The sequence below is a fragment of the Symphalangus syndactylus genome, chromosome 7 (assembly GCF_028878055.3).
Source record: "Symphalangus syndactylus isolate Jambi chromosome 7, NHGRI_mSymSyn1-v2.1_pri, whole genome shotgun sequence".
Taxonomy (NCBI): domain Eukaryota; kingdom Metazoa; phylum Chordata; class Mammalia; order Primates; family Hylobatidae; genus Symphalangus; species Symphalangus syndactylus.
Genome location: NC_072429.2, coordinates 12,799,393 through 12,826,207, shown reverse-complemented (window position 1 = coordinate 12,826,207; position 26,815 = coordinate 12,799,393). Strand labels below are relative to the sequence as shown.

Below are 26,815 nucleotides of genomic sequence, written 5' to 3'. Positions count from 1 at the left end.
CCCTCCCTCTTCGAACCGGAAGTGTCTCTGGGTCTTTCCAGCTGGTTGTCATTTCACTCGGCTCGGTCCTGAGGAGAAGGACTCAGCCGCGGCTGCGGGACCCGGGCACCGGGAGGCGGTGGCGGCGGCGGCGGCGGCGGCAGCAGCGGCGACAGCAGAGGAGGAAGAGGAGGAAGAAGGAAAGCAAAAGAAGAACCAGGAGGAGTCCTCAACAACGACAGCGGGGACTGCGGGACCAGGGTAAAGCGGCGACGGCGGCGACGGCCCAGCAACCGTGAGGAGAAACAAAAGCCTTCTAAATTATAGTTTAAAAAAAAATTCTGGGGGAAAAGAGAGAGAAAGCCGAGGGGGGAGGCCCTTCTCCTTTAAAATAACTACGGTAGTGGGTTTTTCCTTCTTTTCGTCTTTTTTCCCTCTCTGCGGAGAATCGAACTGAGGGAACTGAACAAACCGCCCCTGGGTCCCATGAGGGAAAAAAACCCCGGAGCCGCAGAGAGGGGAAGAGGCAGAAACCGCAGGACCTTCCAGGTCGCCCCCTCGGTCCCTGCACCCCCGGGCCGCCCGCTCACCCTCGTCGAGTCTCGCTAATCCCTCCTGATCGCGACCCCCCCAAGAGGGAGAAACGGGTGTTTCCAACCCCTTTCATGGGGGAGAGGAAGCCGCGGGGAGCCCAGGAACAGCGACCGCAGCAAGATCTGCACCCGGAGCCTCAGGAACAGCCCCAGAGGCCAAAACTGCACCCTGCGAAAGAGCAGAAAACAGGACCAGGAACAGCAGAAACCTCCCTGCAATCATCTTTCCATTAGTCAATGCTGATTTCCTCTCCCGAAACCAGGAATTCACTTCCCACCCCAGATAACCTAATATAATCTATATATATAAATATATAATATATAATGTTCTTAAATTATTCCTGATTTTTTTTAACCAAGCTGCCAAGAAAAGAACGTATTCCCCTCTTAGCCCTATTCTAATTTTTATGTGAGTGAATCTAAACTGCTGAGGAAAACCATATGTGATTGTTAAATTATATATATCTATATTTTTATTCCGCGCAAGGCTTATTCTTCTACATCCATAGATGCTTGAGAAGCTCTGTTTTTGTCATTCATGTACATTTTCCTTTGGAAAAAGAAAGCGCCTATTTTACTAACCAAAGACTTGATTTTTACCCTCTTCATTTTTATTCCCTCCTAAAAATAAGCCCAATTGGATCCATGTCAATGTTTTAAGAGATTTTTTTAAGAGTTGTTTTTTTCTTTCAGAGACCAGAATTCCAAATCAGAACAATTTAAGGTGATAAGCTGCGATCTTTGAGCTAGCTATAAATAAGACATTTCAAGCAAGCAAGCAAACAACTTAAATTTGGGGTAGAGGAAAAAAAGGCGTGAGACATCAGGTTGTCATTTTTTATTGTGAGATTCTGCTCCTAAAAATAATAAATGGGGGATTACGGGTTTGGAGTGCTAGTGCAAAGCAATACTGGGAATAAATCTGCTTTTCCAGTCAGATTCCATCCACATCTGCAGCCTCCACACCATCACCAAAATGCCACCCCCAGCCCTGCTGCTTTTATAAATAATAACACAGCTGCCAATGGCAGCAGTGCTGGGTCAGCTTGGCTTTTTCCTGCTCCAGCTACCCATAACATTCAGGATGAGATCTTGGGGTCAGAAAAAGCAAAAAGTCAGCAACAGGAACAGCAAGACCCCTTAGAAAAGCAGCAGCTTTCCCCAAGTCCAGGTCAGGAAGCTGGAATACTGCCTGAAACAGAGAAGGCAAAATCAGAAGAAAATCAAGGGGACAACTCTTCGGAAAATGGCAATGGGAAGGAGAAAATAAGAATCGAATCTCCAGTGTTGACAGGGTTTGATTATCAAGAAGCCACTGGGCTAGGTACTTCAACCCAACCCTTGACATCTAGTGCATCGTCTCTTACTGGTTTCAGTAACTGGTCAGCAGCGATAGCGCCTTCCTCCTCTACAATAATCAATGAAGATGCAAGTTTCTTTCACCAGGGAGGGGTCCCTGCTGCTTCGGCTAATAACGGTGCTCTGTTGTTTCAAAATTTTCCCCATCATGTCAGCCCTGGCTTTGGAGGCAGCTTCTCTCCTCAGATCGGGCCTCTCTCACAGCACCACCCACATCACCCTCATTTCCAGCATCATCACAGCCAGCATCAGCAGCAAAGGAGGTCTCCTGCCAGTCCCCATCCCCCACCCTTCACACATAGAAATGCTGCTTTTAACCAGCTGCCTCATTTGGCGAATAATCTTAACAAACCGCCCTCTCCGTGGAGCAGCTACCAGAGTCCGTCACCAACACCCTCCTCTTCCTGGAGCCCGGGCGGTGGTGGATATGGTGGCTGGGGAGGTTCCCAAGGCCGAGATCACCGCAGAGGGCTGAATGGTGGAATAACGCCCCTGAACTCCATCTCGCCTTTGAAGAAAAATTTTGCAAGCAATCATATTCAGCTCCAGAAGTATGCTCGCCCCAGCTCTGCCTTTGCACCTAAATCCTGGATGGAAGATAGCTTGAACAGGGCTGACAACATTTTTCCTTTTCCGGTAAGATTATGTTCCACTAATAGATTAGGATGAATAAGGAAATAGCATGGTGTAATATCTATGTAACTAGAGTTTGAAGAGCCCGTATTCACATCAGAGCTTTTCTTAGATAGAAAATGAATCAATAACCAGACTTTATTTTAGCAGGAGTGTAATTGGAACAAAATATTCAGCTGTTTCTTTGGCAGTTTTCTAAATTGTAGCCTTAATCTTGTCATAGATAATTATGAATACCTGGTAGCTGGTGATGTAGTAATTATTAACTATAATACCTTTCTTGCCTGACGTGAGAATCAGGGTCAGTTTTTTCCCTACTTATTTAGATGAGAATAAATAATATATAGATATAAATATATTTCATTGCAGAAACTAATGAATGTTTTCTGAAGTAACTATATAACTAAACAAATTTCTTTTGACACTATAAGGTAGTGATTCACTGAAAACCAGCTATTGAATTACAGTTTTCTCAGTGGTTGGTTACATTTTAAACCTGGAAACTCTCTGAACCTTGTAGGCCTGAACAGCCTGAATTGATGGATTTGGCAATTCCTCTTAAACCTCTGCAAATTTTGGCCTACCTTTCATCAGTAAGGAGTATCTAGTGAGAGAAATGATCTAAATGTTTTCTTCATCCCCATTTATTTTTGAACACTGTGAAACTGTTCATCTCAGAGTGACTCTTTATGCCTTTCACCCATTTGTTTATTTTCCAATGTTAACATTGGAGGTGTAGATAATTAAACCATTCCTAAAAATAGATCCAGGCAAAGATCATTTGTCTTTCTTGCTACCAGAATATCTTTATTCTGGCAAGAGTCATTGATGTGTTTGAATTAATGAGCAGCAGGTTAGGTTGATATGAACTAGATAAAGGGAATTTCATAGGTGGTTGAACGTCAGATGCTCCACTAAATGTGTATACTTTGAGGGTATGATTATATGTGTTTAGGAAATTTATAAGGGGTAAGAATCTAGCATTCAATCTAGTTTTCCCAACAACCTCACAAGGTGAGTTCTGTTATTATCCCCATTTTACAGATGCAGAAATTGAATGTGAGAAATATATAATAACTTAGCCAAGGGTACACAGCTGGTCAAGAGTACAAATTCTAAGTTAAACAAAAAAACCCAAGGATTGAAAATATGTATACATACATGTGTGCACATACACATGTGCTACAGCTAGAGGGTTACTTTAGAAATATTTCTGCAAAGGCTAAAACAGATTTTAGAATCATTGCACTGTTCCCAAATACGATATTAGCCCCAGCAGAATTATTTGTTTTAATTAGTAATTGACTGAAAGGGAGGGGAAGTTTGCTAAGAGAACCCTATGTCATTCTTTCCCTAAGGATTCAGGTGCAGTGCATCTTAAAATATGTGGGTATATTTAGTTTTCAACTTCTAAAAATGATTTTTTTTTTTTTTTTTTTTGGCCTATCAAAAAGCTGTTGGCATTTGCTTTAAAGGGTTTCGGTTGTTAAAACCAAAGACCAATTACTGTGCTTTAGTGGTCAAGTAAAACGGCTGTTTAAGACATTGACAATCCCATGAAGTCTATTTTTAAAAAGTTGCCTTTGATATTCCTTTGAACATAAATTTAAAGAAAATTTAATGCAAAGATAAGTTTTATGAATTATTCTTATATTGCTAATTTAAAAAAATGTAAGTTAACATTCAGTACATTTTAACTGGATTAAGATTTGGCTCAGAACTAAATACACCTTTTTTTCTTATTTTGCTGCTATATGCTGACACAGTGAATTTATGTGGCCTCACGGTTTGGTTCCCGTTCTCAGCTTACTGACTTTTGTTAAGATTGCTTTAGGAAAAATGAAAAGTTCAGACAATGAATAAAATATACATATATGCACATTAATATTTTTTTCCTATTGGGCTAATAGAGTGTGTGTTATGTGTGAAATCTTTTTGAACAGTTTCTTTGGAGATTAAGTTGATTTATGAAATAATAGTTAGACTAAGATTGATACTAAAATATATTGTTAGAAACCAACTCTTCCCTTAGAACTGCTGTCTTTTATATTGATGATGGGAAAAGGATGGGTCAGTGTACCTGACTTTCAAATATGGTAAGATTCAAAAGTAAACTGTTAATTCTGCTCCCCATCCCCACCATTTGTAGCTCTGTGTGTGTGTATGTGTGTGTGAGAGAGAGAGAGCGCACGCACACATATATGAGGAGAGAGAGCTAGCAGTGGGGTGATTTGAAAGTCACAAGAGAATAAATTATTTGAAAAAAATCTCTATGACAAGAAACTCCTAATTGGGTTTTGAAAAAGTCTAAAGAAGTAAACTGACCACTGTGATTCTTACTTAAATGGATACAGTTCTTTTTGCTTTTTAAAAAACAATAATTCTTGTGAATTAGTTATTTTTGAGAAAAAGTATCATTTTAAGTTGGTATAAGTAACTTGGTTAAATTTATAACCTGCAGGCACGTGTCTGTAATCCCAGCTACTTGGGAGGCTGAGGCAGGAGGATTGCATGAGCCCAGGAGTTTGGGACCAACCTGGGCAACACAGTGAGACCCCAGTCTCAAAAAAAATAATTTATAACTTAAACACTATTAATTTTAGGAAAGAAATTTTATAGATATTAGCACTTCAATTTAATTACTATTAAAAAGAATTCCTTTCTTCTGCAATATTTCTCATAGGGGAAAAAAAAGAATAAAAAGAATTCCTTAGGTGTGATAGAGAGATCTTGAAACTTACCACAGACATTAAGGATAGTGCTTACATGGGTACATTATAATAATGGTATTCAATCAAAGGCCAGCACGTTATTGTTGTATTGAAAGGAAATAATTTACCTGAAGTGTAACTGATACTAGGCAATGTTTATTTTAATTTGAAACGAACCAGAATGATTTTTACATTTGTTTACTGCAGGTTTGGGTACATATAATGAATTAAAATTAATAACCTTTTAAATTCATAATCCTCCCCCCCAATAACTGATAGGGGAAGACATTTTATTTGGAGGATTTTTGTATATTAAAAGGTGTTTCTAAGTTATTTTTGCTTAGCTTAAAGCTTCATTACATGAATTCAGAGGGCATCACTCAAATCCTGATTTTGTTTGTTTGTTTTGAGACAGGATCTCGCTTTGTCACTCAGGCTGGAGTGCAGTGGTATAATCACAGCTCACTGCATCCTTAACCTCCCTGGGCTCAAGAGATCCTCCCGCCTCAGCTTCCCCAGTAGCTGGGACTACAGGCACACGCTACTATGCCCAGCTAATTTTTGTATTTTTTTGTAGAGACAGTGTTTCACCATGTTGTCCAGGCTGGTTTCAAACTCCTGGGCTCAAGCAATCCACTCGCAGTGCTGAGATTGCAGGTGTGAGCCACCGTGCCTGACTGAAATCCTGTTTTTAGACACAGATAAAGTAATATGCATATAATAATAGCTAACATGCGGCCGGGTGTGGTAGCTCACGCCTGTAATCCCAGCACTTTGGGAGGCTGAGGTGGGCGGATCACTTGAGGTCAAGAGTTCAAGACCAGCTTGGCCAACATGGTGAAACCCTGTCTCTACGAAAAATACAAAAATTAGCTGGGCGTGGTGGTGGGTGCCTGTAATCCCAGCTACTCCGGAGGCTGAGGCAGGAGAATTGTTTGATCCCAGGAGGCGGAGGTTGCAGTGAGCTGAGATCATGCCACTGCACCCTAACCTGGGGGACAGAGTGAGACTCCGACTCAAAAAAAAAAAAAAAACTAACATGCCTCCTGTGTTCTAAATGTTTTACATGTATTGATTCATTTAATTCACTCAACAATCCTATGAAGCAGAAATTATTATTACATTTAGTCACAGACAAGATTTGGCTCTTAATCATTATACTACAGTGCCTCTTCACATAATGATAATATGGCAGGGGGATAGTGGGTGCAGGTGGGGCCGGAAGGGAGAGTGCCTCCCAGACGCATGTAAGATGAGAGGAAAAATTTTAGTGATACATGATGATCAAAGGCTGATTGTAGATAGAGTATTGAAAGGGGAAAATAATTGAGTATACTCGTTTATCAACTTTAAATGTTAAACTTAGATAATATTTTGGTCAATGATTTGTTTTAAATTTTGAGCACGTTATATACCAGGCACTGGGCTAGGTGCTTTCAAATATGTTATTTCACTTCCTATGTAGGATTCCTCAGCCCTGTGACATTTGGTTTTATTGTCCCAATTTCAAAATGAAGGTCCATATTCATGTGACTACAGGCATGATTTGACCCTTACAGTAAGGAAAAAATAAATCCTGTCTTACCAAACATATCTTAGAATGCTGACATCCAAAGCAGATAATATATTGGGGTACCTGCCAATAATTATATTTGAGTATAGCATTTCTTTGGAGGGGTGCCTGGATCTTCTGTCTTTACAGGAAAGTAAAGGAGAATTACTTAGTGTATGTGCTGACACCCTCTTAACTACAGCTCAATTATGTTGCTGCTTTCATTAGCTAAGAGTCAGGTAGGAAGGAAAAAGACAACATCTGTATGTCACAAAGACTATCCTAAAACTTGTTTGATAGGGAAACAAGTGTCTGGATCCTCAAAATTATATACTGCATGTTATATTTGCAAACAGAACACTGCTGCGGTGCTTCAGTTCTGAAAGTCATGGTGGATTATTAAAATTGTCTAATAGGCAACCTCATTACATTTTCTTGTTTCTTAATACAGTATCGTTCCAAGAGGGATCTTTGCATAGGAAACATTTTCTTTGACTTAGAAGGGGAGAAACCAGTTTTTTAACTGTAAATTATGAGTCGGATGGTTCTAGATCTAGCAGAACTGACATATTGGAAAAGTCTTCCTCTTTGTAGAAGGCTTTTTAACTAGGTTAGATAGCTTTTCTGATGAAATTAAAACTAATTCCAGGGTAGAGTTTTTTTCTTTTTCTTTTTCTATCTTCAGAGAAGCCATGGAATATGATCAGCACATTGTTCCAACACCTTTCAGGAAAAACCTGTTTATCGCAAGCCTAATAAATGTGGTTGTTGCTGGTTACAACTAGAAAGATGCTACTTAGCTCATGAGTTTAAGTTTTTGAAAGTCATCCTGTTGGTGTTCATAAGAAAGAAATGGGGAACCTAGTTTTTAAATTAACATGTGCCTAGGTTTGAATTTGACAGTCTCAGTTTATTTTCCTTATGACTTTTTCTCTATTTTGCTAGGAGGAAAATAAGCTTGATAATTCACTGTCATATTTTTTTCAGCGCTGTATTGTACCTCAGTTTTTGGTCTCATTATTCACACAAGATAATGTGAATAATGTGTTTCTCTTTAAGGCAGAGAGCCTATAATGTGAGCATTTTAACTTTTTGTGACAAGATTCATTTTATTTTATGTTTAATTGTTCAAAGTTGCCTTACAGAAATTAAAAGTATGTTTTACCATGATAAATTTAGAGCAATATATTTTTTAAAATTCAAATTTATTGGAGATTCCCATCCATTTTTTTCTCATCTCATTTTATCTTATTGAAACGGAATGAGTTCCACCTTTAAGTTTGCAAAAAATACTTAGTAGATGCAAGATAAAGGTGTTGATACTATTTTCAATCAATTTCTGAAGGTGAAAAGTGAATAATTATTGAGAAAGGCTATTTTGTGAGCCCGAAAATGTAGAGTGAAGCATAGGCTATGGACTCAGACTTAAGTTTGACTCTGAATTTGAATATAATTATTTACTATATGAAGCTGTTGGAAAAATAAATAAAATGCATATATAAAGCTTTAAAAATTTTGTCTCTAAACTCTAATGAGCAGTGTGACCTTGAGCAAATCTTTTAAATTCCAGGAGAAAATACTGTATCAAGAAAATAATACCTGGCCGGGCATGGTGGCTCACACCTGTGATTCTAGCACTTTGGGAGGCCGAGGTGGGCGGATCACTTGAGCCCAGGAATTTGAGACCAGGCCTGGGCAACATGGTCAGACCCCGTCTCTAGAAAAAATACAAAACACTTTTTCAAAAATATGATAATACCTAACAGTGAAGGGTAATGTGAGGCACCTTATGTATGTGGCCATATTAGGTTGATTAACTTTTTAAATTTAAAATATGGCTTTCTAATATTGAATAAAGTTATGAAATTAGTTACAAATATAGCTCGTGTTACTGTGAAATATTTTAGTCATGCTTATCTTGCTGTATATGCTTTATTGAATAAGCTATAGATGCAACCCCAGACAGATAAAATATTTAGCAGAATTATCAATTTTCTTGAAGAGAAGTTTTCTAATTAAATATAAGCTTAAACTTTCATTAGCATTGACAGCCTGTTTCTTTCAGTATTTTGAAAGATTTTGGCCACAGTTGTTTTATTAAGAACTTTAGAACATGTGATTGCTTTTGCATACATTAAAGGAGACTACATTTTAATGGAGAATTTATGATTTTTCAGTAAGAGATATGAAAGGGTGCCATAGATTTAAATTGAGAATAGTTTGGCTTGTATCCTGGAATCAAGAGTTTTTAAAAAATATTTTAATGTATTTAGCACACATTTATTGGAGCACCTACTATGTTATGAACTAAGCACAGGACTGTCATAAAAAATGAATCAGTAACATGGTTTGTAATATATTTTTGACCTGTGCTAATCTTTGAGTAAGACTGAACATGTATTTTTTTCTCTTAAATATTATAAACAAATTATCAACTAGCCCAATAGTTTCATTTCATTTTAATCTATAAGTTGTTTAATCATTAAGGCAAACTAACAGATTCAATTTTAGCTATAACAAAAAATTGTACAAATGGCATTTCCAAACATTTTTATTAACGTAGTCATTAATGTGTTTATAAATATATGCTTATATTTGGAAATTTTAAATTTTTAGAAAATTATTTTTAATTTTTTTGGAAAAATATTTGGAAAAAGTAATTATCAATTATAAATACACACTAATATAAGTTACCTGTATGTTTATATATAACATGTGCTTATTTACATTCTATGACAAAATGGTACCACAAAAGGCAAACTTTAACTTGGATAGCAGAATTCTGGTCCCGTTACATGCCAAAGAAAAACTCCATCAGCTACCTATAGGTGCTCATTCATGTTTACAAATGGAATTATTCAAGTTCAAAGCTTTAAGCTGTACAAGCACATTTTATATTGTAGGGTATTTTGGTTGGGCAATTTCTATTTGCTGAAGATTTATCAGATATATTCCAATCAGTTTTTGGTAGACCAAAACTAAGTTATAATTAGTTCCTCAGTATTATATATTTTAAATCTATATTTATTTTAAAATACCATGTAACAATTTAAATAATAATTCTTCCAGGTATTCTTGAGGAATGCATCTAGTCAATAGGATCATGGTAATTAGTCAGTAAAATAGTTGCTGCCATTTTATTGTCTATGAGACCTTAAAAAAATAAAACTCAATGTAAGAACGTGACTCAGAATGTTCATATACTCTGAAAAAATGTTATTAGAAAACTATCTTGGTTAATGGAAGTCAGATCTGGGTTCCAGATATGGCTCGGCCATTCATTGGCTATGTGACCTAGGCAAGCTACAGCACCTTCTGGGTCCTTTATTTTCTCATTTCTTTTGTCTGGTATTTTTGAGGATAAAATGAGATATGTCTAATATTTGACTCCTAGAATATTCTGTTGTTTTAAGAAAGCAAGTCATCAAACAGAAATATTAAGTCAAAGTTTTATTCAAAGTATAGCACAATTTCTTAAAATCTGAAAACCCATGTATAACTGGTGTGTGATAATTTGAACTTAATTTTATTTTTCGAGACAAGGTCTCATTCTGTCGCCCAGACTAGAGCGCATTAGCGTGATCTTGGTTCACAGCAACCACCACCTCCCGGGTTTAAGCAATTCTCGTGCCTCAGCCTCTCCAGCAGCTGGGACTACAGGCATGTGCCACCAGGTCCATCTAATTTTTGTACTTTTTAGTTCACCATGTTGGCCAGGCTGGTCTCGAATTCTTGACCTCAGGTGATCCGCTCGCTTTGGCCTCTGGAAGTGCTGGGATTATAGGCGTGAGCCACCGCACCTGGCCTGAACTTAATTTTAAATAAATAAAATACAATTCCTAAAGTCACTATACTTAAATAATGGTGGGACTGAGGTAGATGACACACTGATTTTCTTGAACACTGCTGAAAGTGACCAACTGGTGATATTTTTTTTCTCTGTTTGTAAAGCACCCCCTGACCCATGTCTTCTTAAATTTTTATTATGGAAAAATTTAAATATATTCCATGGTAGACAGAATAGTGTAGTGAACTCCCATGTACATGTCACCTGGCTTCAACAATTATCAGCTCCTGGACAATCCTGTTTCATCTATACCCTTAACCCTCTCTCTCCCCATTTGTATTATTTTGAAGCAATTGCTTCATATGATATTATTTCATCTGTAAATGGTTCAGTATGTGTCTCTAGAAGGAGTCTTTAAGAGAAAACATTAAAATTTTTTTCTAGTTGTTTTTTTAAAGAAGGGTAGTGAGAAACTGAAGCAAGGCCCACATTTCTGTTGTACCTGCTCAGCCTGTTTCACTGCTCAACCTGCTGCCAATAGTGGTGGACCACTATTGGCTTCATCTTCTCTTTCTGTAACATAGAAAAATAAGAGATCCAGTTAAAGCACCCAAACACCAGCTATGATTTGAAATTTGGGAGGAGAGTATACTGTTTTCCTCCCTTCATCCTATCCTTTCTGTAGGTTCACACTTCTGTGGACTTGTGGGCAAGACCTCTGAAAGGAAAGATGAGCGAGAGAACAGGACAGGACTGAGCTTTTATGGTTGTTGTCTTTTTTTTTTTTCCTGTTTTTTAAGAGGAATGTAGAGGTTTGGGGTCCCTTGCAGACTTTTAGACTGCATCAACTTTTTAAATTTCTTGCTTGCTTTCAGTGCACAAATGTTTGATGCTTTTGAAGGGCCACGGGCTGAGGATGCTTAACTATGGCAAACGTGATCCTTCTGCTCCTGAAGTGCACTGGCCGGTGACATCCTCTTTGTGCTTGAGTGTTGAGGAGTGCCTTCTGCCCAGGAGATTCTGGAGAACTATGGATGGGGGTTGGGGGGTGTTGTGAGAGTCTGGAAATGTGGAGGCTGGGCACAGGCTGCTTTTTGAGATCACTGTCAAGGCTCACAAAAGAGAAGAGATGCCGAGGGTTACAAGACATAAGCTTCAGTTTAGGAATAAAGGTTGTGCATTGGCCAGGCGTGGTGGCCCATGCGTGTAATCCCAGCACTTCGAGAGGCCGAGGTGGGCGGATCACCTGAGGTCGGGAGTTCGAGACCAGCCTGACCAACATGGAGAAACCCCATCTCTACTAAAAATACAAAATTAGCCTGGTGCGGTGGCAGGCGCCTGTAGTCCCAGCTACTCGGGAGGCTGAGGCAGAAGAATCACTTGAACCCAGGAGGCAGAGGTTGCAGTGAGCCAAGATCGCGCCATTGCACTCCAGCCTGGACAACAACAGCGGAACTCTGTCTCAAAAAGAAAAAAAAAGTTGTGTATTAGGGTGGACCCCTCTCCCTGCTGACTCTGGACCCTGCTCAGACCTAGCAGACAAGGAGAACAGGAACTCTAACAGCCAGTCGAGGTCTAAATGACTTCATTCCTCAAGGCTGAGTGTTAGTATTGTTTACCTGCTTTCCTTGAACTAATGACTTCTTGCCCTGAATAGCTTATTAGGGAGAAGTCTTATACTGATAGTTTCGGGGTCTTAGGTTTGAACTTATTTTGATTATCTCTATGAAAACAGGTTATAGAAAATGGCACAGAATCACTGACTTATTCAGATACAACTGATATCTAATTTAAAATGTGAGTTTCATGCTTTTTTTCATTGCACCATAGAAGGGGCAGAGAAATGTTTATTGAATGAGTTCACTAACTGCCATGCTTTGTGCTCCTGCTGCCCATATACCTTATCTCATTGGCTTTTCACCACAGATTTATAAGGGAGGTGCTATTATCCTCGTTTTGCTGATGAAATTAAGGTTCAGTGATATTGCAGCCTCAAGATCACTTGCTTAGTATGTTTGATACTTAGTATCACAAGTATCAAAGCTTGTGATAGATTTTAATTATTTCTCTCTGCTAGGCAAGATTGGTATGAACAAATTGTCAAGAAGAAGAAAAGGTCTATCGATTCAGGAACTGACTGACTAATCAAGCCTAGAATAGTCATTTGGTTTTTTAATACAAATAAGTGATGACAAGAAATGTTTATCATTTTAAGGATTTATAATTCTCAAAATGAATGTGATTTATTTAGTAAAGGTGCAATAAAAATTGTTCTCAGAGGCTTTCTGGAGAGATCTTATTTGTCAATTCACATGGCAACCAAATGGAGCTGTTGATCCAAGATAATACACCGAAGACATTCATTCATTTAGTTGTAGATCATAATTCTATTAGGGAACATGTGGTAACCTAAGATCTGTTAGACTCTACCTTCATTACAGGAGCCATAATGAAAAAGTACTGATTGAAGAGGGAACTTGCTAAGAAATATGAGATGCTGTTAAATGTGGTCCCTCCTGCTTCAGGTAATTACCGCTTTAACTTTAATCTCTGATGCTCGTTGTCTTCATTCAGGCCACGTATATATAGGGAAGGATTTCATACCTTGCAGGTAACAATAGAGCAAAAATTCTAGGCCCAAACAAAACTTCACTTAAAACACTTTTCCTGAGCATCTGCTCTGAAGTCAGACTCGACCACTTACTGTGTGACTTTGTAGGGCAATTAGTTAACTTCTCCTAGCTTCATTTGCCTACGATGGGGAAAATAAATGACAGTACTGACTTCATATGATGGTTGTGAGGAACTAATATATGTAATTGTTATGTAATTCATGTAAGATGCACAACACAGAGCCAGGAGGAACATGTTAGCCACTATCTATATCGGTGGCGATGGCTTTACGGCATGCTACAAGCTGTGGATATGGAAATGAGTGAAGCTCATGGCGCATGGTGATAGTGATAAGCTCTGTCATACAGAGCTTATCACTATCTTGTGGGATGTCAGAGTGCTAGGGAGACATAAGGGAAAAGGGATTTGCTGCCTGTGTAGGGATGTGAGGGTCATTTGGAAGTGGAATCTTGAAAGTTGACTGGATAGTCCACTCTTGATGATCTGTGAATTTACATATTATTTAATTCAAGAGGAATATTTACATTTTGGCAAATCTTGAATTAAAACTCCTATAGTTACCTTTGATTAATCATGGGCTCTACTGGCATCTTAAAATTTCTATTTATTTTGGCAGCTGACACACTGGCGTACACTTTCCTTTCAAACCAAAATATTTTCCCTTCCCTTCTTTACCAGGGAAAGTTTAAGCCAGAAAGAGAAACTTCTGTAGCCTGGTACAGATATGTAGCAGTCTGAGAAGTGATGATCACAGTAATATATGTTTTTATAGAAATAGAATGAGTTAAGGGATAGCTGAATTTTGGCTTTGGTTCTTAATAATGTGGTTACATTCAATTAATTACATTTTGTGTTTTAGACTTAGTCTAGTAATGCCAAAACACACTAGCTCAAGTATAAAAAGAAGCAATAATAGAGTGGTGGTGGTGGTGGTGGTGGGTAGCATGGGTTATATTTAGATGAGAACATTTAAGCTCAGTACAGTTATTGCCTGTGAGCACATAACCTAAATGTGAACATCCCAGCATCCAAGACAAAAATGTAACATGATGGGTGATGTAGATCTCATTCTCTAATGAAAATAAGCATACTTTTAAACAAGAGTGAAATATTTTTGAGAGAAATTTGCCTTGCAGGTTTCTAATCATGGGGCATTGACAGACAATTTTTCCGTTGCTGACAAATTTTACAAGAAAATTCGTAGATGTTTAACAAACAGCAGTTACTAATATTTTCTGCTTATTAAAGTCTGAGATCATGCTGTTAAGCCATAATTCTATAAAAGCAAGTCCAAAGGGACCAGTATATACTATGTATTTTCTGATGATGTGACTTGATAAATAGGTTGAATCTGAAGGAATGAGTAATTAGCATATCCTTTGTTTAGACTGTTTATCTTGGCTTATAGGGCATTTGACCAGTTGTGAGAGAGAGAAGACATGTCAGTAGTAAATACCTGAAGGGCAAATATTCCATGTCGCTGAATGAAAAAAAAAAAAAAGCTATCTGCTTAAGATATGGGGTATATGGATGCCAGAGATAATATTTTATTGTGAAAATTCAAGCACCAAATTTGTACTTTGTTTGTTCTTAATGGTGAGCCACTCACCTCTTGATGCTTTTTCTCAAGGAATTTTGTTTTGGTGAAATTGAACTTTATTTTAATCTTTCCAAAGGTATGGACCTTAGAACTTGAAAGACAGAGCTGTTTCAGGTGTTGAGAGCAAAGCCCTTCTCTTCATAAGGAAATCTTACAGTAGTTCCTGTAGAATATTTAAGCTGGACTGCATCATAGCTGGCCAACTAGGATAAAAGCTATAAAGCACACTCCTAAGGATCTAATGAAGTTAACCTGTTGAATGGATTTGCTTAACTCAGTGGTTCTCAAAGAGTAATCCCTGGTGTCATTTGGAAACTTGTCAGAGATGGGAATTCTTGGACCTGACCAATGCTGAATGAGACTGTGGAGATGGACCCAGTAATCCGTATTTTAACAAGAACCCCAGGTGATTCTGATGTACTCTCAAGTATGAGAAACGCTGGCTTAGATCAGCCATCTGGATGTTAAAAAAAAAATGGCCACAAATGATTATTTTGGTCTGTGGCATAATTACAATTTAGTTGTTTTTCCTGATAGGAACAGACCAGCAGGTTCACGTGCTGCTTGTGGCAGCTTCTGGAATGTTATGAAAAGCCTTGTCATTAGCTATATACTGATGTAGGTCTTCCCATTTTGCCCTGGCAGGCAGTATTATTCAGGTGTATACTAAAAACAAGGGTCCTCTCTGAAACATTCCTTTTGTTTTGTCAGAAGCTTATTTTTATCAAATTTGATTTTCATAGTGATATCATAAGGTCTTTTAGAAATTGTCCTGTGAAGTAGAGATGACAGAAACTGAAACTAACCAGTTACTGACATGCAACTTAGTATATTACATATGATAATTAAGACTACAAAATATGATGAGGTTTAAGCATTGTGATAAAGTTTGCTTTACTTAGCCTTGAAAATCATTGGTGATCTTTTATTTTCCTTCATGATTACTAAGCTCACATGTTCTAGAGTCAGAAGGTCTGGGTTCACATTCTGCCTCCACTTACCTAACATTGATGGAATTATTTAAATACTCGAAGCTTCAGTTTCTTCATCTGTGAAATGGGATAATAACTGAACATATCTAATTGTATCAGGGTTTTGTGAAGAATAAATGAGCTTATGAATGTAACCCATAATGTTAGCTGCTGATAGTAATCCTATTAGTACTGTTACTACCACCAGTATTCCTGTGGTTAGTAGATAACCCAGAGATGCATTTATGATGGGTCTCTAATTTGTGTGCCACTCTGTCATCTCAGTGGGGAGAAGGAAGATAAGATTTCTCTTTCTCTTCTTATGGTTTTAGTACCTCTGATATATATCATTTGTATAGATAAAATATAAAAGGTAATATTTGTATAAGTAAAATATAAGTAATATTTGAGTGCCTACTGTTTGCCAGGCACTAGCCAGCATATTCATACCCTCAGAACCCTTAGAGTGCCTCCTTTATTCAAATGTATGTCTTAATTAGTATGGTTCTTTGCCATGATCATTACCCTACCCAAGGAAGGATCACTTGGTTTATAGTAAGACTTGGGTTTGAATCCTGACTATGCCACTAAACTATGCAGTAACCAATCTGTGTAGTAAATTGTGTAAGTTTTCTTTAGTCTCAGTTTTTATTATTAAAATAGGAATAATAGGCTGGGTGTAGTAGCTCATGCCTATAGTCCCAGCTACTTGGGAGGCTGAGGCCAGAGGATCACTGGAGCCCAGGAGTTTGATGCTGTGGTGAGCTGTGATTGTGCCACTGCACTCCAACTTGGGCAACAGAGTGAGACCCTGTCTCAAAAAAGAAAAAAAAAAAAAAAAGGAATAATAAAATGTAACTTAGAAGATTTGAGGATTAATTAAGACAGTGTTAATCAAGTACCTAGAATAATATCAGGTGCTTAGTAGATGCTCAATAAAGGGTGGCTCTGCTTTTCTAATTTCTCCCTTTAGGGTGCCAAGAGAAACTGGCAGTGGGGTTGAAAGCAAATTGAGTTGTCAGTATCTTTTGTTTTATGAGAGATTGTTTAATCATCTATCTGAAACCAGCACACTTCACTCTTCTTTCCCCCAGCAAATTTTTTAAGTAGATTTTTTTTGAAAGAAGCTTATTTTATGTTTTGTGTAGCATAATTAAAATGCCATGATTGTCTTTTTTTTTTTGAGACGGAGTCTTGCTCTGTTGCCAGGCTGGAGTGCAATGGTACGATCTCAGCTCACTGCAACCTCCGCCTCCCAGGTTCAAACGATTCTCCTGCCTCAGCCTCCCAAGTAGCTGGGGTTACAGGCACCTGCCACCACACCCAGCTAATTTTTGTATTTTTTCACCATGTTGTGGGCAGGCTGGTCTTGAACTCCTGACCTCGTGATCTGCCCGCCTCGGCCTCCCAAAGTGCTGGGATTACAGGTGTGAGCCACTGCGCCCAGCTGTGATTGTCCTTTTAAGATTCTAAATGATCATTTTCTTACTAACTGATCACTGACCCTTGCCTTTTTATGGGCAAAAGTGATGGACTTTGATTAATAAATTCTCATCCTTATTTTTGGTTCCTGCCATAATTGTCATAATTTAAACTGTAAATCTTGAAAGAGCAAGGTATGTTAGAATATCAAAAAGCTAGAATACAAATGTATTTTGGAGTTAGGACAGGGACATCAGAGATCCAATCAAACCATTCCTTTTATGGACCAGGAAAGAGGTATAAAGGACGAAAGTGCCCAAGCTCATATAATACAACAGGCAGAGTTGAAGCTTCCTAGTGTCCAATGCCCATTCCACTCATTTATGCTAATGTTCATGTTTTGGTCATTAGCTCAAGTTCAATCAAGAAGAGCATCACCTAACAAAGTTTCTATTTTACAGTTAGTTTAATCTTTGGGAAATGGATCCTAGAAAATAGGTCAGTGGTTATATTTGATCCAATTAACCATTTAAAAAGGCAAAATTGAAGAATGAAATATGGAAATCAAAGCACTCTTATTCTTTTGATTTGACTCTTTCGTTGTTGCATAGGAAAACCAGCATTGTTTGTACTGTTCTTATACTTTGGGTTTGTTTGTCTATCTGTGTCCCGTTTATCTATTTCCTAATGGTACAGACACATTTTAGGATTTTTTAAAATTAGATGTTAAAAATGGACAGAAAAGATCAGTGAGGGGGTAAATCAAGAATGTCAATCTTAAAACCTGCTCTGAGAACAGAATGCTTACTTGACAAAATATGTGGCTTTTGATCTCTTTGAATTACCAAAGCATCATAAACAAAATGTTTGTAGTAAGTATACTTGCTAATAAGTTTGGGTTGTGGGGAAGAATACATATTAGACTAGGTTTGGCAAGAATGTAGTACTCGTGCCATTGGACCTTATACGTTGCAGCAGTCTGTGGAGGCAGTTTCCTTCTGAGTCCCTGTAGAGCCTGAGAATCCTTCTCAAAACACCTTGCATCTAATAGTACCAATTGAACAAACTTTGTGTATTTGTATTTACTTGTCATCCTTGTATTAAATTGTAACAAATTATAGGAAAAAATTAGTATCATTACTAAAAATTAGTGTAAAAAGGGTGGAGAATTTCTTTTCATTTCATAAAACATTACTGAAAATTTAAAATTTAATTTAGGATTTTAGCTTTAATGTATTTTACCAGTTAGAAGTCAGCAAAAATCTTTATGTTTCCCACAATATGCTTGGGCTGCCCATGGGGCAGGGTAGTGGGAGGAAGGTATGGAATAGTTTACTAAATTCCATTCATAATACCACATTTAAAAACCTATAGGCTGCCAGGTGCGGTGGCTTACACCTGTAATCCCAGCACTTTAGGAGGCCAAGGCAGGCGGATCACAAGGTCAAGAGATCGAGACCATCCTGGCCAACATAGTGAAACCCCATCTATACTAAAAATAGAAAAATTAATGGGGTGTGATGGCACGCACCTTTAGTCCCAGCTACTCAGGAGGCTGAGGCAGGAGAATCACTTAAACCCGGGAGGCAGAGGTTGCATTGAGCCTAGATCACGCCACTGCACTCTAGCCTGGCAACAGAGCGAGACTCCGTCTCAAAACAACAACAAAACCTATAGGTAAAAAAACAAAAACAAAAGCTAATAGGTAAAAAGGAGGCTTCTTGACTTACTGGAAATAGTTCTTATAAAACAAACCAAACAAAAACAGTCTATGTTATATTTTTTATCAATTGCTTCTTTTCAGTGCCCTTGTCATTCAGTGACTGCAAAATGCATGTTCCAAAAATTGGTAAGGTTGCTTACTCTGTTAGTTGCATGAAAAACAACACTAAACTTAATTCCTCCCCTCCCCCAAAAGCAAACATACAGCTCTTTAGAGGGAAAGGGGGAAATATAAAGACAAATCTTAAGGAAGTAGCAGAGAATAAATATTTTAAATGTTTAAAAATTACATGAAGGAATACATCCATTCATTGATTTAGCAAACATTTGCATGCTTTCTACCTGCCAAGACCTATGTGAGGCAGAGTAATACAGAAATACAGGACAGTGCTTCTTAACCTGTTTTACATCATGATACACATAGAAAATGATAATTTTTAAACAGAGCTCATCTGCCAGGAAGCTCCTGCCACCTCAGGCCCTTCTGGACAGTCTTGTGGGCTTAGGACATGACTGACTTGGTACACCATCACCCTGTTGTGGTAGGCATACTGGAAATATTTGATGTGAGACATAGTTCCTGCTCTTGGGAAGCTTACAGTCAGAGGACACAGCCAAGTGAACAGGCACCAGGAATTATTGCGTCCAAGACTGGTTTCTATTAGAGATGGAAATGGATGGCCCTTTTAAAGGTGTGGTTCATTGCTGAAATAGAACATATCCAGCAACTATAGAATGAGATAGTGTAATTTTATATTAACTTCTAAACCTCAAATTATGCCTCAAGTCTACTTGGCTTCTGAAAGAATATGCAGGTTTTGACTTAATTTAGTGCTTGAGATGAGGAAGTGTAGACACAGAACAGCTTCTCTCTTGGGAATACTAACCCTTAGTCTGGTCCTGGCCATGTGTACTCCTGCCTCTCTGTAGATAGATCTTGTTCAGGAGATGAGGATAATGACGAAAGAATCGGTGGAAGAGGTGGGGCAAAGATGTTCTGGAGGGAGTCATACCAGTTTAGAGCAGGATAGAATGGTAAGGCACCTGCTCACTCTTCCCCATCCTCATCCTCACCCTAACCTTCCCACCCCTGGGGGAAAACTTGAAATACTGTCTCTCACTTGTAATGTTGGATTCTACCTAAATATACTGTCCCTGGACTCCTCAAGTTGCAGTGGCGTTATAAAACCACTCAGCGCACATTACTGAATATCTGTATGATGAGATGGGGTCAGGAGGAGTGGTCCCTATTTCAGGGAAGCAGAATAATCGTGTGGCGTAAGATGTGTTATAAAAGCACAGAAGAGAAGTGTTAGGTCCATCCAAAAAAATAAAAATAAAAATGCTCTCAAGTGGAGGACATCCTCCGTCAGCTTAGAGGTTCTAGAAGTTAGCTAGGAAAGTAGAAAAATAAAGGGGATACAATTAGGAGGTGATTTTTAAAAAAATAAAGTCAAAGCTTTGAATTTAAATAGTAATGTAAAAGGAAATATAATTGAATAGAAGTTTTAGAATTCTGCTTGCAGATTCCTTTGGGATCCCCTTTTTCTTTAATATTCTTGCAGTGGCCTTTGTGTGTTTATGTACAGTATCCTTAAGGTGGGTCAGAGCACGTGTTATTGCTTTGTCTCAGTTTAATTTTAAAATGTTTTCGTCTCCTACTTTTAATGTATCAAGCTAAACCTTCATTTTAGTTGTCTCTAGTACTCTTCATCCTGAGGAATGTCAGAGCACTTGGGATGTTGTATATTTTAGGATTCCATACCCACTCTTGAAATGCACTTGGTTAAGCCAGGGGTTTAGGTCAGCAATGTATCCCACACTCTTCCTTCTCTTTAATTTTAATGGCAACAAAATCAAGCCTAATTTTGCAAGTTGAGAGTAAATAAGAATTGAGATTTTATTTTGTTTTGTTTTGCTTTCTCATCTAGATTCTAACTCTTATTCTAACTCTGATCCTTTTATCCTTTATTTACCAGAAGTAATGACTGGGTTGTTTGGAGACCTAATAACATGTTGCATTGGGGGCAGGGAGGGACAGAACATGCTTCAGCAGTTCTCTATTGCTATTCTCATCCTTCTCCTTAGAGAAAACCTCGTGACAGTAATGAGAGCAGCTTCTGTGCTTCATTATTCCAGATTTATTTTTATGTTGGGGGAAGGGAGAGTCTACCAAATTTTTTTTTTTTTTACATGTTTTTTGGAAGGAAGGAGATTTTTTTTCAACTTTCTATATAGATTATTAGTTTTAAAAACAAATCTTTAGAGAAGGCAAATCATTAACAGTCAAGAACAACTTTGATAATATATAGAGATGAATAAATCAATATTTTTATTTTCTTAAAATAAGTATATAATTTATCTTGGCTGGATCTGGTGGCTCATGCCTGTAATCCCAGCACTTTGGGAGGCTAGGCAGGTGGATCCTTTGAGGTCGGGAGTTCAAGACCAGCCTGGCCAACATAGTGAAACCCCATCTCTACTAAAAATACAAAAAATTAGCCGGGCGTGGTGGCGGGTGCCTATAATCCCAGCTACTCTGGAGGCTGAGGCACAACAATCACTTGAACCTGGGAGGCAGAGGTTGTAGTGAGCTGAGATGACACCACTGTACTCCAGCCTGGAACAGTGTAAGACTGTCTCAAAAAAAAAAAAAAAAAAGATTTCTCTTATTTTTTTTTTTTTTGTATACTTTACCATTTAATAGTCTTACAATCATTCGATGACTATTTTTAAACTTTGCCTTATAAGAAAATATAGCTATTTTGAATAGCACATACAGGTACCAGTCTACCAGATAACTAATGGGACAAGTTTGGAAAGCTTTGCCACGTTTTTGCAATCTTAAGTGATGGGAAAGAATATTTTTTTTTACACTTATGTAATGTTCTTAACTAATACAGAAATTAGTTTTAATGGTTTTGGCTTTCTGAATAAATGTGATGCTTCTGTTGAAATTATTGTTAGAAATCAAATCACTCTTTGCTGAGCGCTGTGTACTTACTTTTGTGGTTTTTGATGTTTGGTGTTAATAATAATATTTAGTAATAATGTGCCTTATATAGAGAGTAAAATTGCTACTTTGTGATCTGTGTCCCTTCTAATGAAACTTACTGTCTTCTTTTGTATTTAAATGCTATTTTAAAAAGTGGTTTGTGGCTGTTTGTGTCTACAGGATCGCCCCAGGACATTCGACATGCACTCACTGGAGAGTTCACTCATTGACATAATGAGAGCTGAAAATGATACTATTAAAGGTAAGTTTAGAAATACACCCAATTGATTTTAGACAATAGTTTTAAATGTGTATTAACTATTTAATCTGATACACAGTATGGCAAATATTATGGAGTCACTTTGTATGCAGTAAGTTCTATCAATTTTACACATACACCTCTTTGTTAAAAAATCCAACATATTTGATGAACCTCTACAGTGGAGCCATCGTGATACCAGTTAAGAGTACGACAAGAGTACTAATTGCCAAGAGTGGGCAATTAGCTCAAAGACACCAACCACATACCTTATTATTATTTTTTTTATATCTCAGGCAATAACTTCTCAGTGCCTCAATTGTTTATGTCTACCTACTTATGACAGTGATTATGTCCCAGGAAGAGTTCACATGTTGGTAGAATTTTTGCCTAGTTTCATGTTTTAAAAAATAACCAATAGTTTCAAAGTTAAAATGAAGTTTCATAGTTCTCAGAATTTTTTTTCTATGTATTATGTTAAAAAAAAAAGTACTGTTTCTACATGGATTCTGGTCTCATGTTACTGAAAAGTTGTGTTATCTTGAATAAGACATTCTGTTTGACTAGGCCTCAGTTTCTTCACCTTTATAAAGACGTAGAATTACCTGGGGTGCTTTAAAAATAAAATGTAGATGTCTGGACCCCATTCCATACAGGGGGTGTGGGCTTGCATGTTTTTTTTGTTTTTGTTTTTTTTTTTGAGACGGAGTCTGGCTCTGCCGCCCAGGCTGGAGTGCAGTGACGCGATCTCGGCTCACTGCAAGCTCCGCCTCCCGGGTTCACGCCATTCTCCTGCCTCAGCCTCCTGAGTAGCTGGGACTACAGGTGCCCATCACCACGCCCGGCTCATTTTTTGTATTTTTAGTAGAGACGGGGTTCACCGTGTTAGCCAGGATGGTCTCAATCTCCTGACCTCATGATCTGCCCGCCTCGGCCTCCCAAAGTTATTTTTTAATATCTCAGGTGATGCTACCATGTAGCCAAGAATGAAAATTGCAAGACTAGATATTTCCTAAGGGCCTTTCCTCTGATTTTGGGAAAAGTATCTCACAAAATAAAACATTTTTCTGGATAAAAATATCAGTTTATTAGAAAGCAGGTTTTTTGTTTTTTGTTCTTTTTTTAAGAAACTTAGAATGTTTGGTATATTTGGTCATCCCACTTAAGTTGTTGGCTCCTTCGTTCATTCATTCATTCAGTGATTCAATGTTTATGACACTGCTTTGTGCCAGACATAGAGCTTTGCACTGAGGTCAAAGGTAACAAGGCAGCCTGTTGTTTCAACTGGTGACCTGCTTAGCCTAGTTTCCCTTTGAGTCTGGCTTATCATGTTACTGATGCAGAAAAACATTTTATGTATTTTTCAGTAGACCAATAGTGATAATTTTTTTTAATGAGGAAAGCTTTTAGGTTTCTGGAGAGAGGGGAAAAAAAATAATGTGTAAAAAATAGGCATCCATCTGATGTGACATTTGAAATAAGAATATTTGGAAGGTCTTTACTGAATTTCTCATGGAATTCTGGTGGATGACTCTAGTGTAGATGCATGCTATATAGCTGTGGAAAGATGATCTCCCACTCAGAATTGGCTTTATTTTTGCTACTTTTTAGCACTCTGACTTTGGGTAGTCTTCAGCCTCTTGGACCCTTTGTTTTCTCTTCAGAAAAATGAAGAGTCTAAGGTGCCATTTCTAGCAACAGAAAAATTGTACACTCTTAAAAAATAGCTAAAGGAAAAATATGAATAAGGTCTGTGGGTTGTACCAATGTCAATTTCCTGGTTTTGTATTATAGTTATGTAAAATGTTGCCATTTGAGAACACTGGATAAAGGGTACATGAGGCTTTCTCTGTACTACTTTTGCAACTTGCTGTGAATCTATAATTAGCACTTTGGGAGGTAAAGGAGGGAGAATCACTTGAGCCCAGGAGTTCGAGACCAGCCTGGGCAACATGGCAAGACCCTGTCTCTATATAATAAAGTAATTTGAAAAAGAAAAAAAACACAGTGAGACCCTGTCTTTATATAATAAAATAATTTTTTTTTTTTTTTTCTTTTTAAAGTTAAGGTCTGGTGCGGTGGCTCACACTTATAATCCCAGCACTTTGGGAGGCCAGGGTAGAGGATGGCTGGAGCCCAGGAGTTCAAGACCAGTCTGGGCAAGATGGTGAGACCTGGTCTCTACAAACATTAAAAAAAAAAAAATTAGCCAGGCATAGCAACCCACACCTATGTTCCCAGTTACACGGGATGCTGAGGCAGGAGGATCACTTGGGCCCGGAAAGTTGAGGCTGCAGTGAGCTGTGTTCCTGCTCTTTAAGACTGTCTCAAAAAAAAAAAAAAAAAAGTATGGAAAAAGTAGTTAAAGAACATTTGTATGTTCTTAATGTGTTTAATTCTTTCAGCACATTTTAAAAGAGCTTCCCATACACTAGGTACTACAGATAATAAGTAATTAGAAATCATTTTCTAAGTGCCTATGGTCTTTATCACAGAAAGCATAGGTTACAAACAGCAGTGGATAGAAACAACTTGTTATGTGACATTTTAAGAAGCAAGCCTCTAACTAATACTTAGGTTAGATAAAAGAGTTGGCACACATTATTCTCTTTTTTTTTTTTTTTTTTTTTTTGAGACAGTCTTGCTCTGTTGCACAGGCTGGAGTGCAGTGGCGCGATCTCAGCTCACTGCAACCTTTGCCTCCTGGGTTCAAGCAATTCTCCTGTCTCAGCCTCCCAAGTAGCTGGGACTACAGGCGCCTGCCACCACGCCTGGCTAATTTTTGTATTTTTAGTAGAGATGGGGTTTCACCTTGTTGGTTGGGCTGGTCTTGAACTCCTAACTTCAGGTGATCCACCCACCTTGGCCTCCCAAAGTGCTGGGATTACAGGCGTGAGCCACTGCACCTGGCCAGCTCACAGTATTCTGATACGATTAACAATAGAATTTCCTTGGCCATCAGTTTTAGCCAGGATATCTCTATCAGATTTTTTTCTTCTAGTTTGCTCAACGGGTAATTGTTTAAAGTTCTGCCTTTATTCTGTATTATCTTTTTAAGTTCTCCTTACCAATTTTTACTAAATTAAGTTTCTTTAAGCTGATATTATAGGGATAATCAAAAGTTAGGTCTGATGACAGAATAAATTCAGTCTGATTGATCTAATCTGGGAACATACAGATTTTGTAAAATAGTGATTTATAGACTGCAATGTGACGGAATAGAAAGACAGTGGGTTTTGGAATCAGATCTGGTTAAACTGCCACTCTGTCACTACAGTCTGTGGTGGCTGTGAGGATGACATAATATGATGCAGCTATAGATTTCAGCATATTGCCTAGTTCATAGAAGACACTAAAAAAATTACATGTATTATTACTAAACATGTAAGTCTGCTTTCATGCTCATCAAAAAAGCCAGTTTCAGTTTAAGTTTAGGTGCCAATCTGGCTTGAGTATATTACAGGAAGCTTGTGTGTTTTTTCCTACAAAGAGCAGTAAAGAATTCACAGCTGAGTGCATGGATCTAAAATGCCAGATTATAGTTACGCTTGTTTTCTTTTTCAAACAAGATCATGACCTTTGTATCATTGTAGCCTATCACTGCCAAGACATTGTTTTTGCTCAGGGTAACATTTTATTTCTTGTCAAACTATCTTCTGATTTAGATAGTTATTTTAGGAATACTATGCTTGATTTTAACAGTGGTTCATTCTATTGTGAAATTTTGTTTAAAGGTAATAAAGATAATAAAATTTGAATAACTTAAAAAAAACACATTGTCATTTTGAAATAGGTATCTAACACCTACCAATTCATTTTGAAAATAAATAAATAAAATACTCTTCCAGTGCTCTGCTTCCTTAGAAACAGAAAATAGAAAATTGACATTAGCCAGGTGTGGTAGCTCACACCTGTAACCCTAGCACTTTGGGAGGCCGAGGTGGGTGGATCACCTGAGGTCAGGAGTTCGAGACCAGCCTGGCCAACATGGTGAAACTCCATCTCTACTAAAAATAGAAAAATTATCTGGGCGTGGTAGTGTGCACCTGTAGTCCCAGCTACTCCAGAGGCTGAGGCAGGAGAATTGCTTGAACCTGGCAGGCCGAGGTTGCAATGAGCCGAGATCCGGCCACTGCACTCCAGCCTGGGCGACAGAAGGGAGAGACTTCGTCACAAAAAGAAAAGAAAAAAAAAGAAAATTCGTGTTAATTCTGAGATTAGCAGAGAACAGTATACCTCTCAGAAAAAAAAAAATTAAAAGATTTGATTGTTTTAAAGACTTTACAATTCAAAAACAACTTTAATAATCTTAAAAATAATTTCATAAAAAATTATGAATGACCTCATTTATTTTTCTCTTTCATTTCTGGTTCCTCATAGATATGCAGTTTGTATGTGTTTAATAAGGCCCAAAATTGCTACAGGAACTACAAGTTGAATCTATTGGTGTGGCTATTATTAACTTAAATTTTCAAAAGAGCTAGAAAACCTAATTTGTATTTTTCATTTTGGAACAAAAAAATCTCCCTTACTGTAATGCGGTTAAAAAACTTTATTTTTGCTATCAACAAAATGCTTAATAGTCCTAGGAACCTTCA

The 26,815-nt window shown here is 37.8% G+C and overlaps 1 protein-coding gene across 4 annotated transcripts in view; it reads left to right on the top strand.

Moving 5' to 3' along the window:
* Nucleotides 1–306: 306 nt before the first annotated feature.
* Nucleotides 307–26,815, top strand: part of CPEB4 (cytoplasmic polyadenylation element binding protein 4) — a 70,192-nt gene continuing 43,683 nt past the window's right edge. For all 4 annotated transcript variants that reach the window (XM_055285217.2, XM_055285216.2, XM_055285215.2 and 1 more), the window contains exons 1-2: nt 307–2,567; nt 22,139–22,220. In XM_055285217.2, coding sequence (XP_055141192.1) covers nt 1,443–2,567; nt 22,139–22,220 — 1,207 coding nt within the window. In that variant the 5' untranslated portion in view covers nt 307–1,442. The remainder of the gene's footprint in view (nt 2,568–22,138; nt 22,221–26,815) is intronic.